The sequence below is a fragment of the Oncorhynchus kisutch genome, linkage group LG24 (genome assembly GCF_002021735.2).
Source record: "Oncorhynchus kisutch isolate 150728-3 linkage group LG24, Okis_V2, whole genome shotgun sequence".
Classification (NCBI taxonomy): Eukaryota; Metazoa; Chordata; class Actinopteri; order Salmoniformes; family Salmonidae; genus Oncorhynchus; species Oncorhynchus kisutch.
In genome coordinates, this window is record NC_034197.2 from 5,178,071 (window position 1) to 5,202,754 (window position 24,684).

Sequence of the window (24,684 nt, forward strand, 5' to 3'; positions counted from 1 at the left end):
GGCCCACCGGAGCTCAGGTCAATGTCAAGGGGGATCTCACTGGAGCGATTCAGATCAACCTCTCCAGGAACAAACAGGGCCATCCCTCTGTCACACCTCCACCCCATCCCCTCAGAGGAGAGAGCGACAGACAGAAAGAGGACAGGAAGGGGGGTAGTTGAGAGGCGGTGTAGTTGGGATTTGGGATTCCCTGCGCGATGAAGTGAGAGAAAAAAAGGTAGAACTACAACCAATCTTCTGCTAAATAGAGAATTACAAACAGAGGAAAAGTGAAGAGGAAGTGTGGACTGATATAGGTGCTGTAGGGTCAGAAACATGGCAACAGAAGCCTACTCAGAAAAATAATTAAACAATAGTACAATTTACACTGAACAAAATACAAACGGAACATGTAAAAGTGTTGGTCCCATATTTCACGAGCTGAAATAAAAGATTCCAGAAATGTTCCATACCCACAAAAAGTGTATTTCTCTCAAATGTTGTGTACAAATGTGTTTACATCCCTGTTAGTGAGCATTTCTCCTTCGCCAAGATAATCCAGCCATCTGACAGGTGTGGCATATTAAGAAGCTGATTAAACAGCATGATCGTTACACAGGTGCACCCTGTGCTGAGGACAATAAAAGTCCACTCTAAAATGTGCATTTTTGTCACACAACACAATGCCACAGATGTCTGCAATTGGCATGCTGACTGCAGGAATGGCCACCAGAGCTGTTGCCAAATAATTTTCAGTTAATTTCTCTACCATAAGCCGCCTCTACCATAAGCCGCCAATCCTGCAGTACTTTCAATCGGCCTCACAACAGCAGACCACGTGTAACCACGCCAGCCCAGGACCTCCACATCCGGGCTTCTTCAACTGCAGGATTGTCTGAGACCAGCCACCCAGAAAGCTGATGAAACTTAGGAGTATTTCTGTCAGTAATAAAGCCCTTTTGTGGGTAAAAACAAATTCTGATTGGCTGGGCCTCGCTCCCAAGTGGGTGAGCCAATACCCTCTCAGGCCCACCCATTGCTGCACCACTTCACCATCATGTGAAATCCATACATTAGGGTCTAAATACATTTATTTCAATTGACTGATTTCCTGATATGAACTGTAACTCAGTAAAACCATAAAAAATTGTTGCATGTTGCATTTACATTTTTGTTCAATATTTTTGTTCAATTTTGGTTCCAAAACACTATATATCAATTTTCAGAAACGTTGGTAAATGAGCTTTTATTGTTTAAAGATATTAGGAAATAGATTGGTGTGTTTTTTCACTATCTAATCATGACATGTATTTGTTTAAAATCTGTCACTTGATGGTTCATTTCAAAGAGACACATTTTTTTGGGGGGGGTGGGGGGGGGGCAAAATGCTATATATCCAACTCCCTCTCAAAGAAATATGTAGTACTGCTAGGTTTTACAGTCAGCTTAGAAAGAACTGTACAAATGATACATTTGTGATATCAATATTTAATAAATAAAAAAATGTGTCCAGTGATATGAGATCTGTTTGTAAAACATTTACATTTCACATTTTTGTCATTTAGCAGATGCTTTTATCCAGAGCGACTTAAAATAAGCGCATTCATGAGACAACCACATATATACAGAATATATATAATATACAGGATACGAATGTTCCATTCCAGCTATAAAGCATCAATTCTTTTCAGTGTTGAAGCTGAAAGTTAAAGTTTCAAAGTATGCTTTTTCTGCCTAACGTGGGGGAAAGCAGGCTTGTGGATTGATGAAGGCACCCAGCAGGTGCAGCATCCAGGATGAATATCAGAAACACCAAAGACTTGGGAGGCTTGGATGGGTTGGCAATGCCTTGGCCGGTGATGTCTTATCATGTGCTTAGGGGTAACAGTAGACGCGAGTGTGTGTGCACATGCGTGTGTGTGTTTTAAATGGCACAAGTATGTGCTTATTATTTTCTGGATATTACTGCCAAAAGGCACACACATCATAAATTAATCATCAGCATGCATCCTGTTGTTTTTTGCAATTCTACCTCTTTCACTCATCTCTTCCCATTCTCACTCTCCTTAAAATGTTCTCTCTCTCTCTCTTTCTCTCTCTTTCTTTCTCTCTCTCTCTCTCTCTCTCTCTCTCTCTCTCTCTCTCTCTCTCTCTTTCTCTCTCTTTCTTTCTCTCTCTCTCTTTCTTTCTCTCTCTCTCTCTCTCTCTCTCTCTCTCTCTCTCTCTCTCTCTCTTTCTCTCTCTTTCTTTCTCCCTCTCTCTCTCTCTCTCTCTCTCTCTCTCTCTCTCTCTCTCTCTCTCTCTCTACCTAACTCCTAACCCCTAACCTTATTTATTTATTTTACACCTCGAAGGGCATAAATAAACTGTAGATAAAAAGGAATGTGGACAGAAAAGAGAGTAGAGGATTTTGTTGAAACTGAAAAGAGAGAGAGAGAGAGAGCATCCCCACGAGATGTCTGCATTGCGCCATAGTGTCTGTATTAAAAACAGAGCGCCTTCTGGGATAGGAAACGGGGAGAATATGGCACCCTGGGCCATTGAACTCCCAAAATGCATTGCACTTCAGCCTAATTCTTCTCAGATGCAGGGGGGGGGGGGGGGGGGGCATTAAAGCCTTTATAGGCTTCGCCCCTTAGATTTGCAGCCTGTAATTAAAATCATTACTAATCAAATTAAAATAAAAGTAGCTCAAACTACGTTTGGGATGTGAAATGGATTCGATTTATGCTACCGCAAAGGGAGTCGTAAATCCTGGCCGCAATTAATGTTACATTCTTTTAAAAACAGAGGGAAGGATAACAATTGAGGCACCGCAAGTTGAAAGTGGTGGCGAAACGGAAATACACCCTGCCACGTTTTACTGTCCGCCTCATTTTCATATTCGATCTTTCCAGTTCCAACCCAATTTTACCATAAGTTAACGGATGTACATTTCTGAAGAAAGAAAAAGAACCCTAAGAAAAAGGACACACTCACAGTTTACATGGTATTGGGAGATTTACAGCGTTGGCTGACAGCCAGTGAGTGAGCAGTGGATCGATAGCGGCATCCGTGTGTGCCGGCTAGGAGTGTTGTTGTGACCGAGCACAGCATCGGTCACAAATCACCCAGAGTTACATTTTGACATTGGGTGGGCTGGCACCCCAAATAGAAATGACAGCAGTCTCCATGCTGGAGATTTACACTGGCATGGTGGCATACCCACAAACAGATGCCACACGAGAAAAGGCCACAACCCCGGGGTTACCATTAGCAGTGGTTGAGTAGGGTCAGGTGTGTGTATAGCTCTGGTGTGTGACAGGCCTAAGTGAGGTGTGTGTAGTTAGGTGACTGAATCCTGAAGTTCTGATATAACGAGCAGATGTTTAGGAGGAGGTTAGGCTTCACGACTAGACCCTGACTAGGACAGCATCCACCTACACACACGTGTGCGCGTGTCTAGGTGGACACACACAAGCACACAAACACACACACTAGTCTCACCATGGCTGGGAAGACCCATATTGTTGGCCAGCTGGTAGAGGCGCTGTTGCTGCTCCTCGTAGGAGCCCTGCTCGTTCAGTGCTGACATAATCCGCCTGTAGTGCTCCTCCGGGGTCATGTGACTGTGGCCGCCCCCCTCCAGCACGGGGGTGTGGGAGTTCTCTGTGGGGGGGACAGGAAGAGAGTTAGCACACCATTAACTCAACAATAACTATGAACTCATCGTTGACCAATAACATTATCTCATGAATTAATTCACCACTAACTCACCACTCACTATTAACTCACCACAATTTCTCCATGAATTCACCACGAATGTCACCATTAACTCACCACTATCTCAATAACTCATAATTATCTGTCTCATTGCTCGGGCCCCCGATTGGCGCAGCGGTCTAAGACACTGCATCTTAGTGCAGAGGTGTCACTACAGACACTGGTTCAATCACAACCGGCTGTGATTGGAAGTCCCATAGGGAGGCGCCCAATTGGCCCAGCGCTGCCAGGGTTAGGGTTTGGCCAGAGTAGGTCGTCATGGTAAAAAATGATTTGTTCTTAACTGACTTGCCTCATTAAATAAAATTACAAAAAATCGCACTATTAACTCACCATTATCTCACCATGACCTAAATAATACCAAAACAGGGTGCTCAATCCAAAGCTATCTTTCATTGAAGCAAAAACTCTTCAGAAATAAATATAATCCATCAAAAAAGAATGGGGCAGACAATCACCAATTATTTCAGAATGGTGTACTATGGACAATAGTATAATTAGCTTTGTGGGGGGGTAATGTAGAAGTCACTCTGATCTTATATTGTATGAATACAGAACTGTTTCCTGAGTGGAAATGTGTGAGCATATGTATGTTTGTGGTGTGATGTCGCTGTGCTTTGGTTGTAATGTGTGATGTGCGATATCCACTCTCTGTGATGCTTATTGTCTCTCCTCTCTTCCCCCCCCCATCTTTCTCTGCCTCCTCCTTCCCTACCCATTATCTCTCTCTTTCCCTCTCTTTCCTCCCCACATCTTTCTCTGCCTCTCCCCATCCCCTGTCTCCCCCTTCCCTACCCATTATCTCTCTCTTTCCCTCTCTTTCCCCCTCTCTCTCACCCTTTATTCATCTCTCTCTCTTTCTCTTTCTCTCTCTCTCTCTCTCTCTCTCTCTCTCCTCTTCTCTCTGTCTCTCACTCTCTCACCCTTTATTCATCTCTCTCTCTCTCTCTCTCTCTCTCTCTCTGAGCTCTGGCAGCAGTAACTTGATACTGGGAGTCAAAGGTATAGGAGGGGAGGTTTGGGGGAGAGAAGGGAAGGAGGGTGAAGTGGTTGGCAGTTGAGGAGGAGGAAGAGGAGGTGGAGGAGGGGGAGGAGGAGGATGAGGGGGTTATATTTACCATCTCCTCATTGAAACCCGAGCCTGGCCCCAGGCAGGCGAGAAAGAGTGGCGTGGGTGGGAGATGGGGAGAAGAAGGGAGGGAGGAGGGGAGGAAGAGAAGAAGGAAGGGGAAAAGGGGGAAGGGGGAGGATAAGCACGCTGTCTCTGTCTCCCCCGCCAAGTTCCAACTAATCCACCCACCCAGGGACCCTCAGGTGTGTGTGCGTGTGGTGTGTGAGCACGTGTGTTGCAGACACATTTGTTTCTACATATGGGCAGTGTGGTGTTTGCATGATTGTCTTAGTTAAAGTTGATTTGTGCCTTTATTATTGTGTGTAATGACGTGAGTGTGTGTGTGTGTGTGTGTCAACTTGTCTCTGCCTGTCTGAATTTCTCTCTTTATAAGCTCTGCAAGGGGTGCCAACAAACCCCCATCTTTCTCTCTCTTTCAGCTCCCAATCTGTCTCTTTATCTCATATCTATTTTTCCATTTGCTTGGGTCATTATGTTCACCCATCAAGTGTTATGGAGAGGTGCCTCAGACAGAAGGAACAGACACACGAGGATGAGGCTCAGAGGGCTGAGCCATTAGACCAGCAGTGTTCTACAGCTTATTTAATCAACCACTCCTGCTGCAAGACACACAAACACGCAAGCAACACATTTAAGTCATTTAACAGACGCTCTTATTCAGAGTGACTTGTAGTATGAGTCCATGCATTTTCATACTTTTTCGAACTAGTCTGAATCTGTTCTTTTTCCTGCAGTCTGAACAGCCAAAAAGCTAATGGAATCGGATATTTCAAGCCACATTTTAAATCACCTTCGTAGGTGGTTTGAAGTCAGATACAAATCTGATTCCGGGCCATACGACTTGTCTGAAAGGTCAAATCTAAAGTGGTTTTTAGAATGTTATTTCTTCTATTGGTTACTAGCTACTCTGTTGACAGTTTGACATGTGGTAGCTAACTAGCCTGTTAATTGTTTACAAACAAATTAGTGAATGCACTAGAATGCTACACAGCTAGCTAGTTGACTGCTATGCCTTTTCAAAAAAGACTTGTTTTGAAAGTTGGATCAACTTTTCCATTGAGGCTTTGAAAGAGGCGCTGTTCTTATACTATGATTTTGAACATTCAAAACAACTGGGAAACATCCATATTAGGCATTGTGTTGGTCATCTTAGCTTGCTACATAACTTCTGAGTGATAGGAAGCATGAGCACCAACATTACCATGACAACTAACGTAACCATGTCAGCAAATGACTGCTGTCTGAACACACACAAATCCGTTTTGGCCACTTGTAACTTGCTGTTTGGAAAGTCAATATTCCAAAACGGATTTGAAAAACAAAACGGATTGGAGCATTAAGGTTTGCAGTGTGAACGGGGCTTTAGAGGATACTCTAATGTCTATGGCTCAAGTGAAGGCTCAGCCAGGTCAGAGGTCATGCACGAGGCAAAAGTCACTGAATACAGCACAGCACAGCACCACTCTACTCCACACACACCTCAACATTATGTATACATCAGTCACCACGGACAGATTTAAACTACTCAGTGATAACACAATTAGAAAAAGCACGTATTCTACGGTAAGCTATTCACACCTATTCTACGGTAAGCTATTCACACCTATTCTACGGCAAGCTATTCACACCTATTCTACGGTAAGCTATTCACACCTATTCTACGGTAAGCTATTCACACCTATTCTACGGCAAGCTATTCACACCTATTCTACGGTAAGCTATTCACACCTATTCTACGGCAAGCTATTCACACCTATTCTACGGCAAGCTATTCACACCTATTCTACGGTAAGCTATTCACACCTATTCTACGGTAAGCTATTCACACCTATTCTACGGTAAGCTATTCACACCTATTCTACGGCAAGCTATTCACACCTATTCTACGGTAAGCTATTCACACCTATTCTACGGTAAGCTATTCACACCTATTCTACGGTAAGCTATTCACACCTATTCTACGGTAAGCTATTCACACCTATTCTACGGCAAGCTATTCACACCTATTCTACGGTAAGCTATTCACACCTATTCTACGGTAAGCTATTCACACCTATTCTACGGTAAGCTATTCACACCTATTCTACGGTAAGCTATTCACACCTATTCTACGGTAAGCTATTCACACCTATTCTACGGTAAGCTATTCACACCTATTCTACGGTAAGCTATTCACACCTATTCTACGGTAAGCTATTCACACCTATTCTACGGTAAGCTATTCACACCTATTCTACGGTAAGCTATTCACACCTATTCCTGCTATTCCTTCCTACGTTTGAAACAATGACCTTTTAAAGTTATGACTAACTAAGATGCACAGCAAGAGTGGATAGTACTGATGGAGGACCGAACACAAATGTGTTTGTCTGTGTGCGTGTGTGCTTTCATCTGTGTGTGGTGCGCTGTCTCTCTGTGTGTGTGCGGCCTATGCTGTCTTTGTGTATGTGCATGCATGTTATTTGTGTCGCCTTAGAGACGGGCAGTATAGGGGTGGGCTGCCCTTGACTTTGCTTGCTGTATGATGCATCAGTGACTGAGGAAACCAGGCAGGACACCAGAGACAAGACAGGGTGGCCATGACGGCTCCTCGCAGGGACGCCAGTTTCCCTCCACATAAGGGTGAAATGAATGGGAGGGAAGCGACTGGATGAGAGAGGTAAGGAAAGGAAGTTGCCATTCCTGATGGCTTGTACATATCTTTCTAAAGGCTGGTTTACCGTTGGTCTATCGACATGTCTACAGACGGTTGTTGCAGTGACATCATGAACATTCTATTGTTGTCTGACACCAAACTTGTCGTTGTCCTTATGAAAAAGTATACACACAAAAACGACAGGCTGCATGACATCAGCAGCCTGGTGGACCAAAATAACCTAACTGGTGTATTTTAACACCAATAAACCCATCCGTTTAACAATGAATTTAGTGTATGTTAATCTAGCAAACCAGGCAACTGAAAGCAACTTTCTAAACAATGTTTTGGTTCGTTTCGAGCTTGTAGAGAAAGATAGTGAGAATGACCTATGGCAGCCAGCTGCCTGGCCAGACAGTTGAAATAATGACCATAACACAACGTCTTAACTGAGGCACATTTCATTCATTATTACAGATTATTATTATTATTACAGAAAATGAACTCACGACATGATGATTATTTACAAGTTAATGGCGAGGAAATGACAGAAAATAGCTTGCAGTCGTGAGTGTGAAGAAGAAAAAAAAGCAATGCAATTCTACTGGATAACTTTTATCATTGGGGTCTGTCGGGTAACCATGACAACGGACGCAGCGACAGATTCACAGTTGAACTTTTGGACGATTTATGGACGATTTATTTTCATGAGCACGGCCTTATTTCTATTAAAGGATATTGGATGACTCTCATTCATATTCCATTCACTCAGTTCTATGTAACAGTGATAGGTTTAGGCTACTACATGACACTCACATTTTCCCTGTACCCATCATGAGGTTGCTACAACCTATGAATGAAAGTTTACAACGTAGGTGCACACAGGTCGAGAGACAAATTTGAGTTGACAGACTGACACATGGACAGAGAGTGACATTCAATATCGCCTTGCACACTCTTGCCTGCATCTAGCTGATATAGGGTGTAATCATTAGTCCAACAGTTGCAAACGAGAATTTAAATCGGACAAATTCAGGTAAATTTATCCTCGTTTTGTTTCCGCTTGTCAACAGAATTGGCACCAACGTTGTATTCCTTCTCGCATCTATTCGCTCTCCTCCTCTCACCTCTTCCTTTCACTTGTGGACTTGTGGACAATGCACATCAGCTGTATGTGACCAGGCACAAAAAAAACTTTCCAAGCCAAACCATATCATAACTGTTAAACTTGGCCTACATTGTTGTCACCATGTTAGCTAAAGTAACATCATAATCAACATAGCTAATATAACTAATGTGTTAGTAAACCAGCTACAATCAAGCAGTAACCTTACATTGTACAGTCAGTAAGCAGTTCAACCGGAGGTGTATTTCTCTCTTGCTTCTCCTTCATTTAAACTATTGTCTCTCTTTGAGTCAACTACTAACCACATTTTGTGCACTGCGGTGCTAACTAGATGTAGCTTATGCTTTCAGTACTAGATTCATCCTCTGATTCTTTGATTGGGTGGACAAAATGTCAGTTCATGCTGCAAGAGCCCTGATAGGTTGGAGGAGGTCCTCTGGAAGTTGTCATAATTACTGTGTAAGTCTATGGAAGGGAACCTTAAGCCTCCTAGGTTTTGTATTGAAGTCAATGTAGCCAGAAGAGGACGGAAGCTAGCTATCCTCCAGTAACACCATGGTGCATCTTTGCAAAATAGTGTGTTTTAATCAATTATTTGGTGACGTGATTATATTTTGCATAGTTTTATTTTATTTGTATGAAATTCTCTGAGGGTCCTTCACTGGTATGCGTATGTCTATTTGTGTATGTGTGTGTGCATACAGAGGCTAACCTCTCTGTAACACTGACCCACACTGTCACTCAACACCAGCTCACACCCAGTTTCTCTCCTTCCTGTAAATCAATGACGCTCCACTCCTCCTATACCTCCACCTCTCCATCCCTACCCTCCTCTATCCTTCTCACAAACACCTCTTTGTCCACCAAACTTCTTTATATTACATTTACTTCTCAGGTTAAACATAACATATTTCAGCACATCAGTAACATCACACACACACTCACGCACACATACACACACATGGAATCTTACCTTTGGGGGACACGCTGCGTGACTTCTTGCTGTCTGACGGGCACTCGCTGCTGCTGTTGGGGGAATAGGCTCTCCTCTTGCCTAGAGGGTCATCTGTGAACAAAAATACATGGTTGGTGCTTAGAGAGAGAGAGAGAGAGAGAGAGAGAGAGAGAGAGAGAGAGAGAGAGAAAGAGAGAGAGATGGGTAGAAAAAGAGAGAAAGGGACAGAAAGGGAGAAGCCACAGGCGCCTGAAGGTGTGCCTGTTCTGTCAAAGATGAGAGGGGCCCTGTGCTCCAGAGGATGACAGATCTGCCTGGGTTACTCACACGTGTGTGTGTATGTGTGTGTGTGTGTGTGTGTGCGTGCGTGCGTGCGCGCGCGCGTGTGTGTGTGTGTGTGTGTGTGTGTGTGTGTGTTTGTGTGTGTGTGTGTGTATGCGTGTGTGTGTGCGTGAGAAGAGAGGGAATTCTGTGGCTCTCTTGCTCTGTCTCTCTCGTCCACACTATTCTTAACATTCTTTCTTACATTCTCTCTACTCTTTCTCTCTCTCTCTCTCTCTCTCTCTCGCTCTCCCTCTCTCTCTCTCTCTCTCTCTCTCTCTCTCTCTCTCTTTCTCTCTCTCCCTCTCTCTCTTTCTCTCTCTTGCCCTCATCAGTCATCAAAAAAGCCTTTGGTTGTGCTATTACTTATAAGAATGAATGCTCCAAACCTCGCAGTCAAAAAGAAGCAGTCAGAGTCACGAGAAAGTCAACCTTCTGTCCTCGTTTCATCACAAATTGTGTCATGCCTCTCTCTCCTTTTCTGCCTCTCTCCCCTGAGTGTTTCCCTCTCTCTCTCTACGTTCTCTCTGAAACACAAACACACACTCTTCCTCTTTCTTCACTTCTCTCTCCCTCTCTATTTACCCTGCAGGTGCGTTCGAACACTCCTCCAATCGGGGTCATGGGGGAGTTCTCTCGTCTCGCATTAACCCCCCCCCCCCTCCGCCAGAGAGGAGAGCATCTACTGTACAATTATAGCACCAACCCCGCTCTATCGCCCCTCTCCAACTCCATCCCCCATCCTGGCCTCAAACAGACCTCAAATCAATATCCGCCTAATAAGAGTGGGTGGGGATGCAGAGTGCAAAGCATGTGGTGCGAGCAGGAAGGAAGAAGCCATTTGTCATTTTTCTCGCCCTCTCTTTTTGTCTCTCTGTCTCTTCCTCTCTCTCAATTCAATTCAAGGGCTCCTCTCACTCTCTCTCTCTCTCTCTCTCTCTCTCTCTCTCGCTCTCTCTCTCGCTTTCTCTCTCTCTCTCTCTCTCTCTCTCTCTCTCTCTCTCTGTCTCCTCTCATACTGCCGGCCAAGCCAAATGCAACTGCTTCCTTCCATTTCTCTCGGTCTCTCTTGAAGCACTTATGAAACTGCTTTTTCCGGTTGTGCCCATCAACAAAACTGACTGTTAAAACTGCCAAATCCTCATGGATAGATGATGAATTGAAAAACTGTATTGCTGTATGGGATGAGGCAAAGGGAATAGCAAATACTGTAAGTCTGACAGCACAGCAGCCTGTCAAACATACAGTGAATTGAGAAATCACGTAACTAAACCAAACAAAAAGAAGAAGAAACTATACTATGGAAAATCTAAAGAATGAATGTAAAAAGCTTTGATAACAAAGATGACGCCGATAGAGATGGCAACTTCGCTTCAAGTTCTTAGGAAACTGTGCAGTATTTCGTTTTTTTATGTGTTATTTGTTACATTGTTAGCCCAGAAAATCTTAAGTGTTATTACACATAGCCGGGAAGAACTATTGGATATCAGAGAGACGTCAACTTACCAGCACAACAACCAGGAATATGACATTCCCAAAGCGGATCCTTTGTCTGCACCTCCCAGAGTATTTGAACTGATTCCAGAGGCCGACCCAAAACAACACGGAGGAGAGGGTGCCGGAGCGGTCTTCTAGCGAGGCTTCGGATGCGCTCACACCACCCACCGCTTCTGAGTTTATTACTCGCTAATGTACAGTCCCTAGTTAACATAGTCAACGAAATTAGGGCAAGAGTTGCTTCCAAAGAGTATCCAGGATTGTCACATACTCTGTTTCACAGAGACATGGCTAGCTGGGGACATGCTGTCAGAGTCAGTACAGCCAACAGGATTTTCAGTGCATTGTGCCGACAGGACCAAACATCTCTCTGGTAAGAAGAAGTGCGGGGGTGTATGTTTCATGATTAACGACTCATGGTGTAATTGTAACAACAGACAAGAGCTCAAGTCCTTTTGTTCACCTGACCTAGAATTCTTCACTTATTGTCACAGCCGTGTATATACCCCCGCAAGCGGATACCAAGACGGCCATCAAGGAACTTCACTGGACTTTAGGAAAACTGGAAACCTTATATCCTGAGGCTGCATTTATTGTAGCTGGGGATTTTAACAAAGCTAATCTGAGAACAAGACTACCTAAATTCTATTAGCATATTTTAATGGCACTACACGAGCAAGTAACACACTCAACCACTGCTACTCTAACTTCCGCGATGCATACAATGCCCTCCCCCGCCCCCTTTTGGCAAATCTGACCATGACTCCATCTTGTTGCTCCCCTCCTATGGGCAGAAACTAAAACAGGAAGCGCCTGTGCTTAGGTCTATCCAATGCTGGTCTGACCAATCGGATTCCATTCTTCAAGCTTACTTCGATCACGTGGACTGGGATATGTTCTGGGTAGCCTCAGACAATAACATTGATGTATACGCTGATTCGGTGAGTGAGTTTATAAGGAAGTGTATAGGAGATGTTGTACCCACTGTGACTATTAAAACCTTCCCTAACCAGAAACCGTGGATTGATGGCAGCATTCGCGCAAAAAGGAAAGCACGTTCCATCACATTTAATCATGGCAAGGCGACTGGAAACATAACCGTATACAAACAGTGTAGTTATTCCTCCATAAGACAATCAAACAAGCAAAGCGTCCGTATGGAGACAAAGTGGAGTCGCAATTCAACGGCTCAGGCGTATGTGGCAAGGTCTACCGAAAATAAAGCCTGTGTGTCTATGTACGCTGACGCCTCAACAGTATGCACATCGGATACGACAGTAAACTAAACGAATTACACCTTTAATTAACATAGAGATTCAGACAGGTTTAGAACTAGCAATAGGCTGGTGCTAAATATCTCAAAAACGAAAACGAAAATCACTTGCGCAACCCTGAACCTTATCTAGATCTATTATTGAACAATGTGGCAAGTGAGCAAGTTTAGGAGACTAAACTGATATGTGTAATGTATTCAATTGTTTTCTCCCCCTCATCAATCTACACACAATACCCCACGACAACAAAGCAAAACGTTTGCAAATGTATAAAAAAATATATATATATATCACATTTACATAAGTAATCAGACCTGTTGTTATGAGACTCAAAATTGAGCTCAGGTGCATCCTGTTTCCATTGATCATCCTTGAGATGTTTCAACTTGATTGCAGTTGGTCCAGAACAGAGCAGCACGTATTGCACTTAGATGTACGCGGAGGGTGGATATCATGAACATGCATGACAATCTCTCCTGGCTCAAAGTTGAGGAGAGATTTACTGCATCACTATCGGTCTTGTGCGAGGTGTTGAAGGTACCGAACTGTCTGTTCAAGCAGTTGGCACACAGATTGAACACTCATCGGTACAACACAAGACATTCAATCAGAGGTCTCTTCACAGTCCCCAGGTCAGGAATAGAGGAGGTGAAACAAACTATATACACAAAAGTATGTCTCCCCATCAAATTAGTGGATTCGGCTATTTCAGCCACACCCGTTGCTGACAGGTGTATAAAATCAAGCACACAGCCATTCAATATCCATAGACAAACATTGGCAGTAGAATGGCCTTACTGAAGAGCTCAGTGACTTTTAACATGGCCCCAACAAGTCAGTTAGTCAAATTTCTGCCATGTTAGAGCTTCCCCGGTCAAATGTAGGTGAAGTTATTGTGAAGTGGAAACGTCTAGGAGCAACAACGGCTCAGCCGCAAAGTGGTAGGCCACACAAGCTCACAGAATGGGACCGGCGAGTGCTGAAGCACGTAGCGCAGTACATTTTGTCTGTCCTCTGTTGCAACACTCACTACCGAGTTCCAAATTGTGTCTGGAAGCAAAGTCAGCACAATAACATTTTGTCGGGAGCTTCATGAAATGGGTTTGCATGGTCGAGTAGCCACACACAAGCCTAAGATCACCATGTACAATGCCAAGCATTGGCTGGAGTGGTGTAAAACTTGCCGCCATTCGACTCCGGAGCGGTGGAACCGAGTTCTCTGGAGTGATGAATCACGCTTCACCATCTGGCATTCCGACGGACAAATCTGGGATTGGCGGATGCCAGGAGAACGCTACCTGTCCGAATGCATAGTGTCAACTGTAAAGTTTGGTGGAGGAGGAATAATGCTCTGGGGCTGTTGTTCATGGTTCGGGCTAGGCCCCTTAGTTACAGTGAAGGCAAATCTTAATGCTACAGCATACAATGACATTCAAGACGATTCTGTGCTTCCAACTTTGTGGCGACAGTTTGGGGAAGGAGCGAGAGAGAGAGAGAGAGAGAGAGAGAGAGAGAGAGAGAGAGAGAGAGAGGAGAGAGAGAGAGAGAGAGAGAGAGAGGAGAGAGAGAGAGAGAGAGAGAGAGGTGGAAGAAAGCAAGCCTGTGCATGAAAGTGTGTTTGGAGTGGTAGAGTTGGCGTCTTGGAGGCTTATGTTTGGTTTTGTTGAGGAGAGGAGAGGAGAGGAAACCTGGTGTCGGAGAGAGGAGGTTCACTAACGATCCCCCTGTTTGATGTTTCCTCTCCGGGCATGAGGAGATTCACTCTCTACCCCTCCCCAGAGATAGAGACACAGAGAGAGATAGAGAGAAAGAGAGAGAGAGAGAGATTTTCTCTTTCTCCATGTTACTTGAATGGAACACAGGAGCTCCTGTCTTCTCCTCCTTTCTCCCATCTCCATTCCAACCACTGGCCTTGGCCTACAGTGTCTAAATGCACAACCATAATACTTTTGATTATTTTACACATGATTTAATACAGTAGCCTATATCAGACCTAAAGCTTCAATTGCACACACACACACACGCACACACACACACACACACACACACACACACACACACACACACACACACACACACACACACACACACACTTTCATTTGGGCTGACTTCACAGAAGACAGTGTCTCTTCTGAGCCATTGCCTGAGGGTCAGGGATTTTAAGGCGGAAAGCTTTTAAAGCCAATTAAATGGTGCTTCTTAAAGCGTTGGCGCTTCCATTTAACACCGAAACCCGCCTTAAACCCAGCAAGCTCTTACAGTCTCACTGCAGAATCAGACATCCAAACCCTTGTCCATAAACGCCCCAGCATAACCCAAGCCTACTTGATTGTAATAGCGCTCACTGTTGCCCCCTAATGGCCAGTTTTGACGTCATCTGCTGATGTCCTGCTTACCTAATTTTGCAGTAAACCTGGCTGCTTAAAACAGTCTGAGCTTTGTTAGCGCAAACGCTAAGTCCTTAACTCCCAACACAGTTAATAAACACAGTTTCTACTTTGCTCCTGCTAGTCTTCTACCTGTATAACCCCTCAGGCTAAACATTGCTAACTGCTAACAGATTAGCCAAAGTTGCTATTTTCTCCAGCTAACTAGTCTCCTACCTGGGGATCAATGATGTTTAGTGCTAGGACATTGCAATGGCTTCTATCTGACTCATGTTTTTCCCTCACTCAAACTAAAGATATTTTGTTACCATTTGCATCTCCTGTCTGGCGCACCAGCTCGCTAGCAAATTTCCCCTTAGTCCTTCATCCAAAACTGCCAGAATCCTTTTTTGCCCCCTGCCCGACCAGTTTACACTAGTTAACTCCTACTGGGTGAGAATGAGGGATGAGAACGGAGAGAGAGAAAGAAAAAAACTGAAGAAGGCTTCAACAGAGGGAGAACTAGCCTAGCCTAGCCATCTACCGCACTTGTCTACCACAGAGGCAGTCAAGCAACCACAGGGACATCCCTTACTCTCGTTCCCTCTCTCTGCCTCTTCTTCTCTCCTCCTTCCATCCTCATCCCTTCTTTCTATCTTTCTTCCTCTCTTCTCTTTTTCTCTCTCTTTTCTTCCCTCGGAGGGCCACTGACAGCTCAGAAAGCAAGACTCCTTAATTCCTCCACTTATTCCGTTAATCTGTCATCTTTATCAGGCTGGGGAAGAGGTGGGCCGGGAGTCGCGGCCTCCCGATCAATCTCCACATTACAGCTGACAGAATGGTGCTAATAACTTATTGATCCCTCTCTGTTCACCGGGCCTCCGCCGGCGCTGAAAGCCCCTCATTGATTGGCTGCGGACCGAGGGGGGGAGGGAGAGGAGCTTCCGTTCATACTGAGGGAGGATGCTGCTACACACACACAAGGACACACACACACACACACGCACACGCACGCGCACGCACACGCACACGCACACGCACACGCACACACACACACACACACACACACACACACACACACACACACACACACTGTTCCTCTCTCCCATAGCGCAACCCCAGGGCAGCAGAAATGGAGAGAGAGTGAGACAGAGAGGGAGAGAGAGGGGAGATAGAGAGAAGGAGAGGGAAGGGAAAGAGGGAGAGAGAGGGAGGGGGAGAAAAGGATAGAGAAGAAGATAGGTAGGGAACAGCAAAGCAAAGGGAGAGATGGGTAGAGATTAGGGAGTGAGATGATTGAAGAGGAAAAATAAAGCTAGAATAACCCATTCATTTATAGACTAGGGCTGGGTGCACACACTGTATATCAGTGATCTGTGTGTGTGTGAGATTGTTTAATAGGAGTGTGATGGACCAAGATGGAACCAACGCTCCCTAAGAGGCTAATAATACCCTGTTTAAAAGAAATCCTCCCTTTCAAACACACATACACACAAAAAAAAGCTATACAAAAACACCTTATCCGCCAGTTAGTCTCTCTGGTCTGACCGCAGAGCCACGGTTTACAGTTTCCACAGGCAGCCAGACGCTTAGCCCGGCGCCCCTGCTCTCTCCCCCTCCTCCCCTCCCCTCCTCCCTCCCTCCCCTCCTCCCTCCCTCCCTTCCACAGCCCCAGAGTAGCCAGGGGCCTGGGAGGCGGAGGGAGGGAGGGAGGGAGGGAGAGGACAAGAGGGGGGAGTCAGCCCTCCTGTCTGTCCCTCATATTTAATTAACGGCCCACTCCGGCACGGAGACTGCTCAGCAGCCTGCTTCCCTTTCCTCTGACCCCCCTCACACACACACACACACACACACACACACACACACACACACACACACACACACACACACACACACACACACACACACACACACACACACACACACACACGTACACAGACGTAAACACACACACACACACACACACACACGTACACAGACGTACACACACACACACAAACACACACATGCACACACACACACACACACACACACTGCCGCCCGCCGCCACAGCCGCCCTCCCGATACCAGCACCACGCTCATTCATCTCTCTCTCTCTCTCTCTCGCTCCAAACTTTTCTTGCCTCCCGCCCTCTCTCTCTCTCCCTCCCTCCCGCTCTCTTTCTCTCTATTTCTCTAACCACAGGCCTGCTATGGAAGTTAGACAGTGGGGAGTGAGCTCAATAATAGACTTGATGCTACAACAGAACAGAAAGCAGTTAGCACTACACTAAAGAATGTAACAGAAGTACAGCACTAGTGTTAGCAGTAGTGTTTGTCTGGGCGTGCATCCCAAAAGGCATCCTATTTCCTATATAGTGTTCTACTTTTGACCAGGGCCCATAGGGACATTTGGGATCCAGTCTGGGTCTGCTATGATATTGGAGCAATCCCACCACAGCCACAGTCACAATTTAAGTAGTTTACATAGAAACTAGTAACATCATGACAGTACTTTGGAGAAACGATTCAAAACGATTCAAAAGTTCATATCATGTGTCAGGTATTAAAACTGTTATATGACACAAATTATAAGTGCGCGTGTGTGTGCGTGTGCATGTACACATCTGTGTTTGTTTGTGTGTGCGTTAGATGTGCACATACACCCATGTGTGTGTGTGTGTACGCACACGCACTACTGTGTATGTGTGTGTCTCTCTCTAATTTATCTGGCAGACAGAATGTGAGCCAGTGGCTGATGGGATTGGACTTGTTTACAGACACGTAGCGAGCCGCTTAGCCACCCTGTTAAATCTCCCTTTAATGCTCAAACTGACAGTTTTTAGGCCCAGGCCCCCTCCGGCGCTTGCCACACCGCACTCATCCCCCCCTCCCCCTCATCCTCCTCCCCCTACCCTCCCTCATCGCTTTGTGTCTTTCTCCATTAAGATTACCATTCACAGGCTAATTTCTCCATTAGGCTTAGCAGCTGATTAGACAGGTCTTTTTGGAAAATCTGTCCCAAACATGGGTCTGAAGACATTGGACAGCTGCGACTTTATCACCCCCGTCCCCCACCCACATGAGGGGGGATAAACAGACATCCCTCCGCCCCCTCATTCCTCTGTATTATGTACCGTATGGGCAATTAAGCTTTTGGGCGGATGAGATCAGAGAGATACAGTAGAAGACGAGGTGTCGGATTTGGGGTGTGACTATGCCACACGTATGCCCCTCTGACTAATGTGATGAAGAAGAACAGAATGTCCACAGGGGGTAATGCTCACCCCACTGAACAATGTACCACTTGAATATGGTATGGGTACTGCTTTATGGGATCCATCTGTGGTTGACAACACTTTACAAGTTTGTCGTGACTTTTTAAAGAAAACCAAACTATGAATTACAGTTTCTCCTGGCCCATAGACTACTTTCATCCTGAGGATCCACCTAACATCTTAGACATCTTATATTGTAAAATCCTGAACTTCTTCTGACAAACTCTAATTAACCAAAACTGTTATAGCTCGGCAAACCTAGTGTTAACCCACAAACCAGCGGGTCACTACCAGCCCAACATTTGGGACATAGTTTGGAATGAAAGAGTATTTCGAGTGTAATAAGTATACAGTATGTCCCTACAGAATAAATGGCCCTTCCTGACATCTTCGTCCACCAAAACAGTAGGGGACTTCAGACACGGCTAATCCCTATTAGTGGTAGTTTATTCAATGTCTACTAAATAGCACCATCTATCTTTAGAAAAATTAGACAACTGTTATCTTCCCCCGAGTTGCGCAGCGGTCTAAGGTGCCGCATCTCAGTGCAAGAGGCATCACCTGGTTTGATTCCAGGCTGTATCACAACCAGCTGTGATTGGGAGTCCCATAGGGCGGCGCACAATTGGCCCAGCTTCGTCCGGGTTAGGGTTTGGCCGGGGTAGGCCGTCATTAATAATAATTTGTGGGCAACTGACTTGCCTAGTTAAATAAAGGTAACATAAAACATTTTGATGAAACACATACGTATGCATACCTGGGCACAGATCACAATATACAAGGACACAAAACAGAAAAGTTATCATCAGAATACCAATCCACTCTACCACTTCATGTTTACACAGGAATATTACACAAGTATCTACCTGAAAGTATAACGTTCCAACATTCAGTTTAATTCCGAACGAAAACAGTCTGATTCACAACTAAAACTGATGAAACAGTGGCTGGTGTTATTAGGGCGTTTAACTGTTGGGCTGTAAACTGTCAGAAGGCTCTTACTGTAGCTTAACACACACCATGGTGTCCTTTACGCCCATGAAACTGGATTAATGGCAAACAAAGCTATTTATTTAGTGGTAATTTAAAACAGGGGGCTAAGGAAAAACCTGGAGTGCAATAGAACAGGCACACCAGAACCTGAGGTAATCGACTTGAGAGCCACCTTCAGGAATCAGTAATAAGCTGACAGTAAGTTCCCCAATCAAACTAATTACAGCAAATTAAGGGACGAATGCATAATGGTGATGAATTACTCATGTTGATGTAAAGAAAATGGAACCTTATCGCAAATTGGTGGAATACAGGGAGAAAAACGAAGAAATACACAGACATATAGAAACACCCAATCCCCCATCCCAGGTCTTGTAGTATCTTACCTGTCTGTCCTGTGTTGGTGCTGAGGTCAGTGGCTGGCTGGTCCTCGGGCATGCCGTGCTGTCTTGTGTGGTGGAGGTTGGAGATGATTTTAGAGAGGTCACTGTCACGACTGAAACACACAGAGTCAGGGGGTTAGCAACTAACGCACTGCTTTATATGACACGTTATTAAGACGCAACAAGGCACAAACACATAGTAACAAAAGGATAGCAAAAAACACACAAAACATGAACCATGAAGAAGGCACAGTGATGCCGAAACGTTGGTAAATACCCAATAAATGACTGGAAGTTGATATATGGAGTGTGGGACTCTCTTTATTTTGATAGTAAAAGAGACAAAACATAACATAACACAACATAACACATAACATAAGACAACATAACACATAACAACACAAAACATAACATAACACATTACATAACACATAACAAAACACACCATAACACATAACACAACTCAAAACATAACACAATATAACACATAACATAAGACAACATAACATAACACAGCATAACACATAACATAACACAAAACATAACGTAACACAATATATCACAACATAACACATAACATAAAACAACATAACATAAAACAACATAACATAATACAATATAACACATCATAACACAACATAACACAACATAACACATAACATAAGACAACATAACACATAACATAACACAACATAACACAACATAACACATAACATAAGACAACATAACACATAACATAAGACAACATAACACATAACATAAAACAACATAACATAAAACAACATAACATAATACAATATAACACATCATAACACAACATAACACATAACATAAGACAACATAAGACAACATAACACATAACATAATACAATATAACACATCATAACACAACATAACACATAACATAAGACAACATAACACATAACATAAAACAACATAACATAAAACAACATAACATAATACAATATAACACATCATAACATAACACAACATAACACATAACATAAGACAACATAACACATAACATAAGACAACATAACACATAACATAAGACAACATAACACATAACATAAGACAACATAACACATAACATAAGACAAAATAACACATAACATAAGACAACATAACACATAACATAAGACAACATAACACATAACATAAGACAACATAACACATAACATAAGACAACATAACACATAACATAAGACAACATAACACATAACATAAAACAACATAACATAATACAATATAACACATCATAACACAACATAACACATAACATAAGACAACATAACACATAACATAAGACAACATAACACATAACATAAGACAACATAACACATAACATAAGACAACATAACACATAACATAAGACAACATAACACATAACATAAGACAACATAACACATAACATAAGACAACATAACACATAACATAAGACAACATAACACATAACATAAAACAACATAACATAATACAATATAACACATCATAACACAACATAACACAACATAACACATAACATAAGACAACATAACACATAACATAAGACAACATAACACATAACATAAGACAACATAACACATAACATAAGACAACATAACACATAACATAAGACAACATAACACATAACATAAGACAACATAACACATAACATAAAACAACATAACATAAAACAACATAACATAATAATACAATATAACACATCATAACACAACATAACACAACATAACACATAACATAAGACAACATAACACATAACATAAGACAACATAACACATAACATAAGACAACATAACACATAACATAAGACAACATAACACATAACATAAGACAACATAACACATAACATAAGACAACATAACATAATACAATATAACACATCATAACACAACATAACACAACATAACACATAACATAAGACAACATAACACATAACATAAGACAACATAACATAAAACATAAGACAACATAACACATAACATAAGACAACATAACACATAACATTAGACAACATAACACATAACATAAGACAACATAACACATAACATAAGACAACATAACACATAACATAAAACAACATAACATAATACAATATAACACATCATAACACAACATAACACAACATAACACATAACATAAGACAACATAACACATAACATAAGACAACATAACACATAACATAAAACAACATAATGCATAACATAAGACAACATAACACATAACATAAGACAACATAACACATAACATAAAACAACATAACATAATACAATATAACACATCATAACACAACATAACACAACATAACACATAACATAAGACAACATAACACATAACATAAGACAACATAACACATAACATAACACATAACATAAGACAACATAACACATAACATAAGACAACATAACACGTAACATAAAACAACATAACACATAACATAAGACAACATAACACATAACATAAAACAACATAACATAAAACAACATAACATAATACAATATAACACATCATAACACAACATAACACAACATAACACATAACATAAGACAACATAACACATAACATAAGACAACATAACACATAACATAAGACAACATAACATAAGACAACATAACACATAACATAAAACAACATAACACATAACATAAAACAACATAACATAAAACAACATAACATAATACAATATAACACATCATAACACAACATAACACATAACATAAAACAACATAACACATAACATAAAACAACATAACATAACACAACATAACACATCATAACACAACATAACACAAAACATAAAACAACATAACATAATACAATATAACACATCATAACATAACATAACACAACATAACACATAACATAAGACAACATAACACATAACATAAGACAACATACACATAACATAACACATAACATAAGACAACATAACACATAACATAAGACAACATAACACATAACATAAAACAACATAACAAAACATTACACATAACATAACACGACATAACATGACACAGCATAATACATAACATAACACAATATAACATAACACAAAACATAACACAACATAAACACAACATAACACAATATACCACAACATAAACACAACATAACACATAACATAAGACAACATAACACAACATAACCCAAAACAAAACATAACACAATATAACACATAAAATAAGACAACATAACACAACATAACACAAAACATAACATAACACATAACATAAGACAACATAACATAAAACAACATAACATAATACAATATAACAAAACATAACACAACATAACACATAACATAAGACAACATAACACATAACATAAAACAACATAACATAACACAACATAACACATAACATAACACATAACATAAGACAACATAACACATAACATAAAACAACAGAACATAACACATAACATAACATAACATAAAACATAACATAACACAATATAACACAAAACATAACATAACACAATATAACACAACATAACATAACACAATATAACACAACATAACATAACACAATATAACACAAAACATAACATAACACAATATAACACAACATAACATAACACAATATAACACAAAACATAACATAACACAATATAACACAACATAACACAACATAACACAAAACATAACATACACAATATAACACAACATAACATATAACATGACACAACATAACACATAACATAACATAAACACAACATAACACAACATAACACATAACATAAGACAACATAACACAAAACATAACACAACATAACACAACATAACACATAATATAAGACAACATAACATAACATAAAACAACATAACATAATACAATATAACACAACATAACACAACATAACACATAACATAAAACAACATAACACATAACATAAAACAACATAACATAATACAATATAACACAACATAACACAACATAACACATAACATAAAACAACATAACACATAACATAAAACAACATAACATAACACAACATAACACAATATAACACATAACATAACACAAATATAACACAACATAACACATAACATAACATAAACACAACATAACACAATATAACATAACACAACACAAAACATAACATAACACATAGCATAACACAACACAACATAACATGACAAAACATAACACATAACATAACACAAAACATAACATGACACAGCATAATACATAACATAACACAATATAACATAACACAAAACATAACACAACATAACACAATATAACACAACATAAACCCATAACATAACACATAACATAAGACAACATAACACAACATAACACAAAACATAACACAATATAACACAACACAACATAACACATAACATAAGACAACATAACATAATACAATATAACACAACATAACACATAACATAAAACAACATAACATAACACAACATAACATAACACATAACACAAAACATAACATGACACAATATAACATAACACAAAACACAACATTACACATAACATAACACAACACAACATGACACAGCATAATACATAACATAACACAATATAACATAACACAAAACATAACACAACATAAACACAACGTAACACAATTTAACACAACATAACACAACATAACACATAACATAACACAACATAACACAAAACAAAACATAACACATAACACAATATAACACAACACAACATAACACATAACATAAGACAACATAACACAACATAACACAACATAACACATATAACATAACACAATATAACACAATATAACATAACACAAAACACAACATACCACAACAGAACACAACAGAACACATAACATAACACAATATAACTTAATTAGCACATAACATAAAACAACATAACATAACACAACATAACACATAACATAAGACAACATAACACATAACATAAAACAACATAACATAACACGTAACATAACATAACATAAAACATAACATAACACAATATAACACAAAACATAACATAACACAATATAACACAACATAACACAACA

At 41.2% G+C, this 24,684-nt stretch overlaps 1 protein-coding gene across 4 annotated transcripts in view; it reads right to left on the reverse strand.

Moving 5' to 3' along the window:
- The window catches only part of LOC109869416 (sterile alpha motif domain-containing protein 11), a 106,310-nt gene that overhangs the window by 31,032 nt on the left and 50,594 nt on the right, over positions 1-24,684 (reverse strand). For all 4 annotated transcript variants that reach the window (XM_020459546.2, XM_031803473.1, XM_020459545.2 and 1 more), the window contains 3 exons: positions 19,684-19,793; positions 9,608-9,700; positions 3,466-3,627 (listed from right to left, as the gene is read on the reverse strand). In XM_020459546.2, coding sequence (XP_020315135.1) covers positions 3,466-3,627; positions 9,608-9,700; positions 19,684-19,793 — 365 coding nt within the window. The remainder of the gene's footprint in view (positions 1-3,465; positions 3,628-9,607; positions 9,701-19,683; positions 19,794-24,684) is intronic.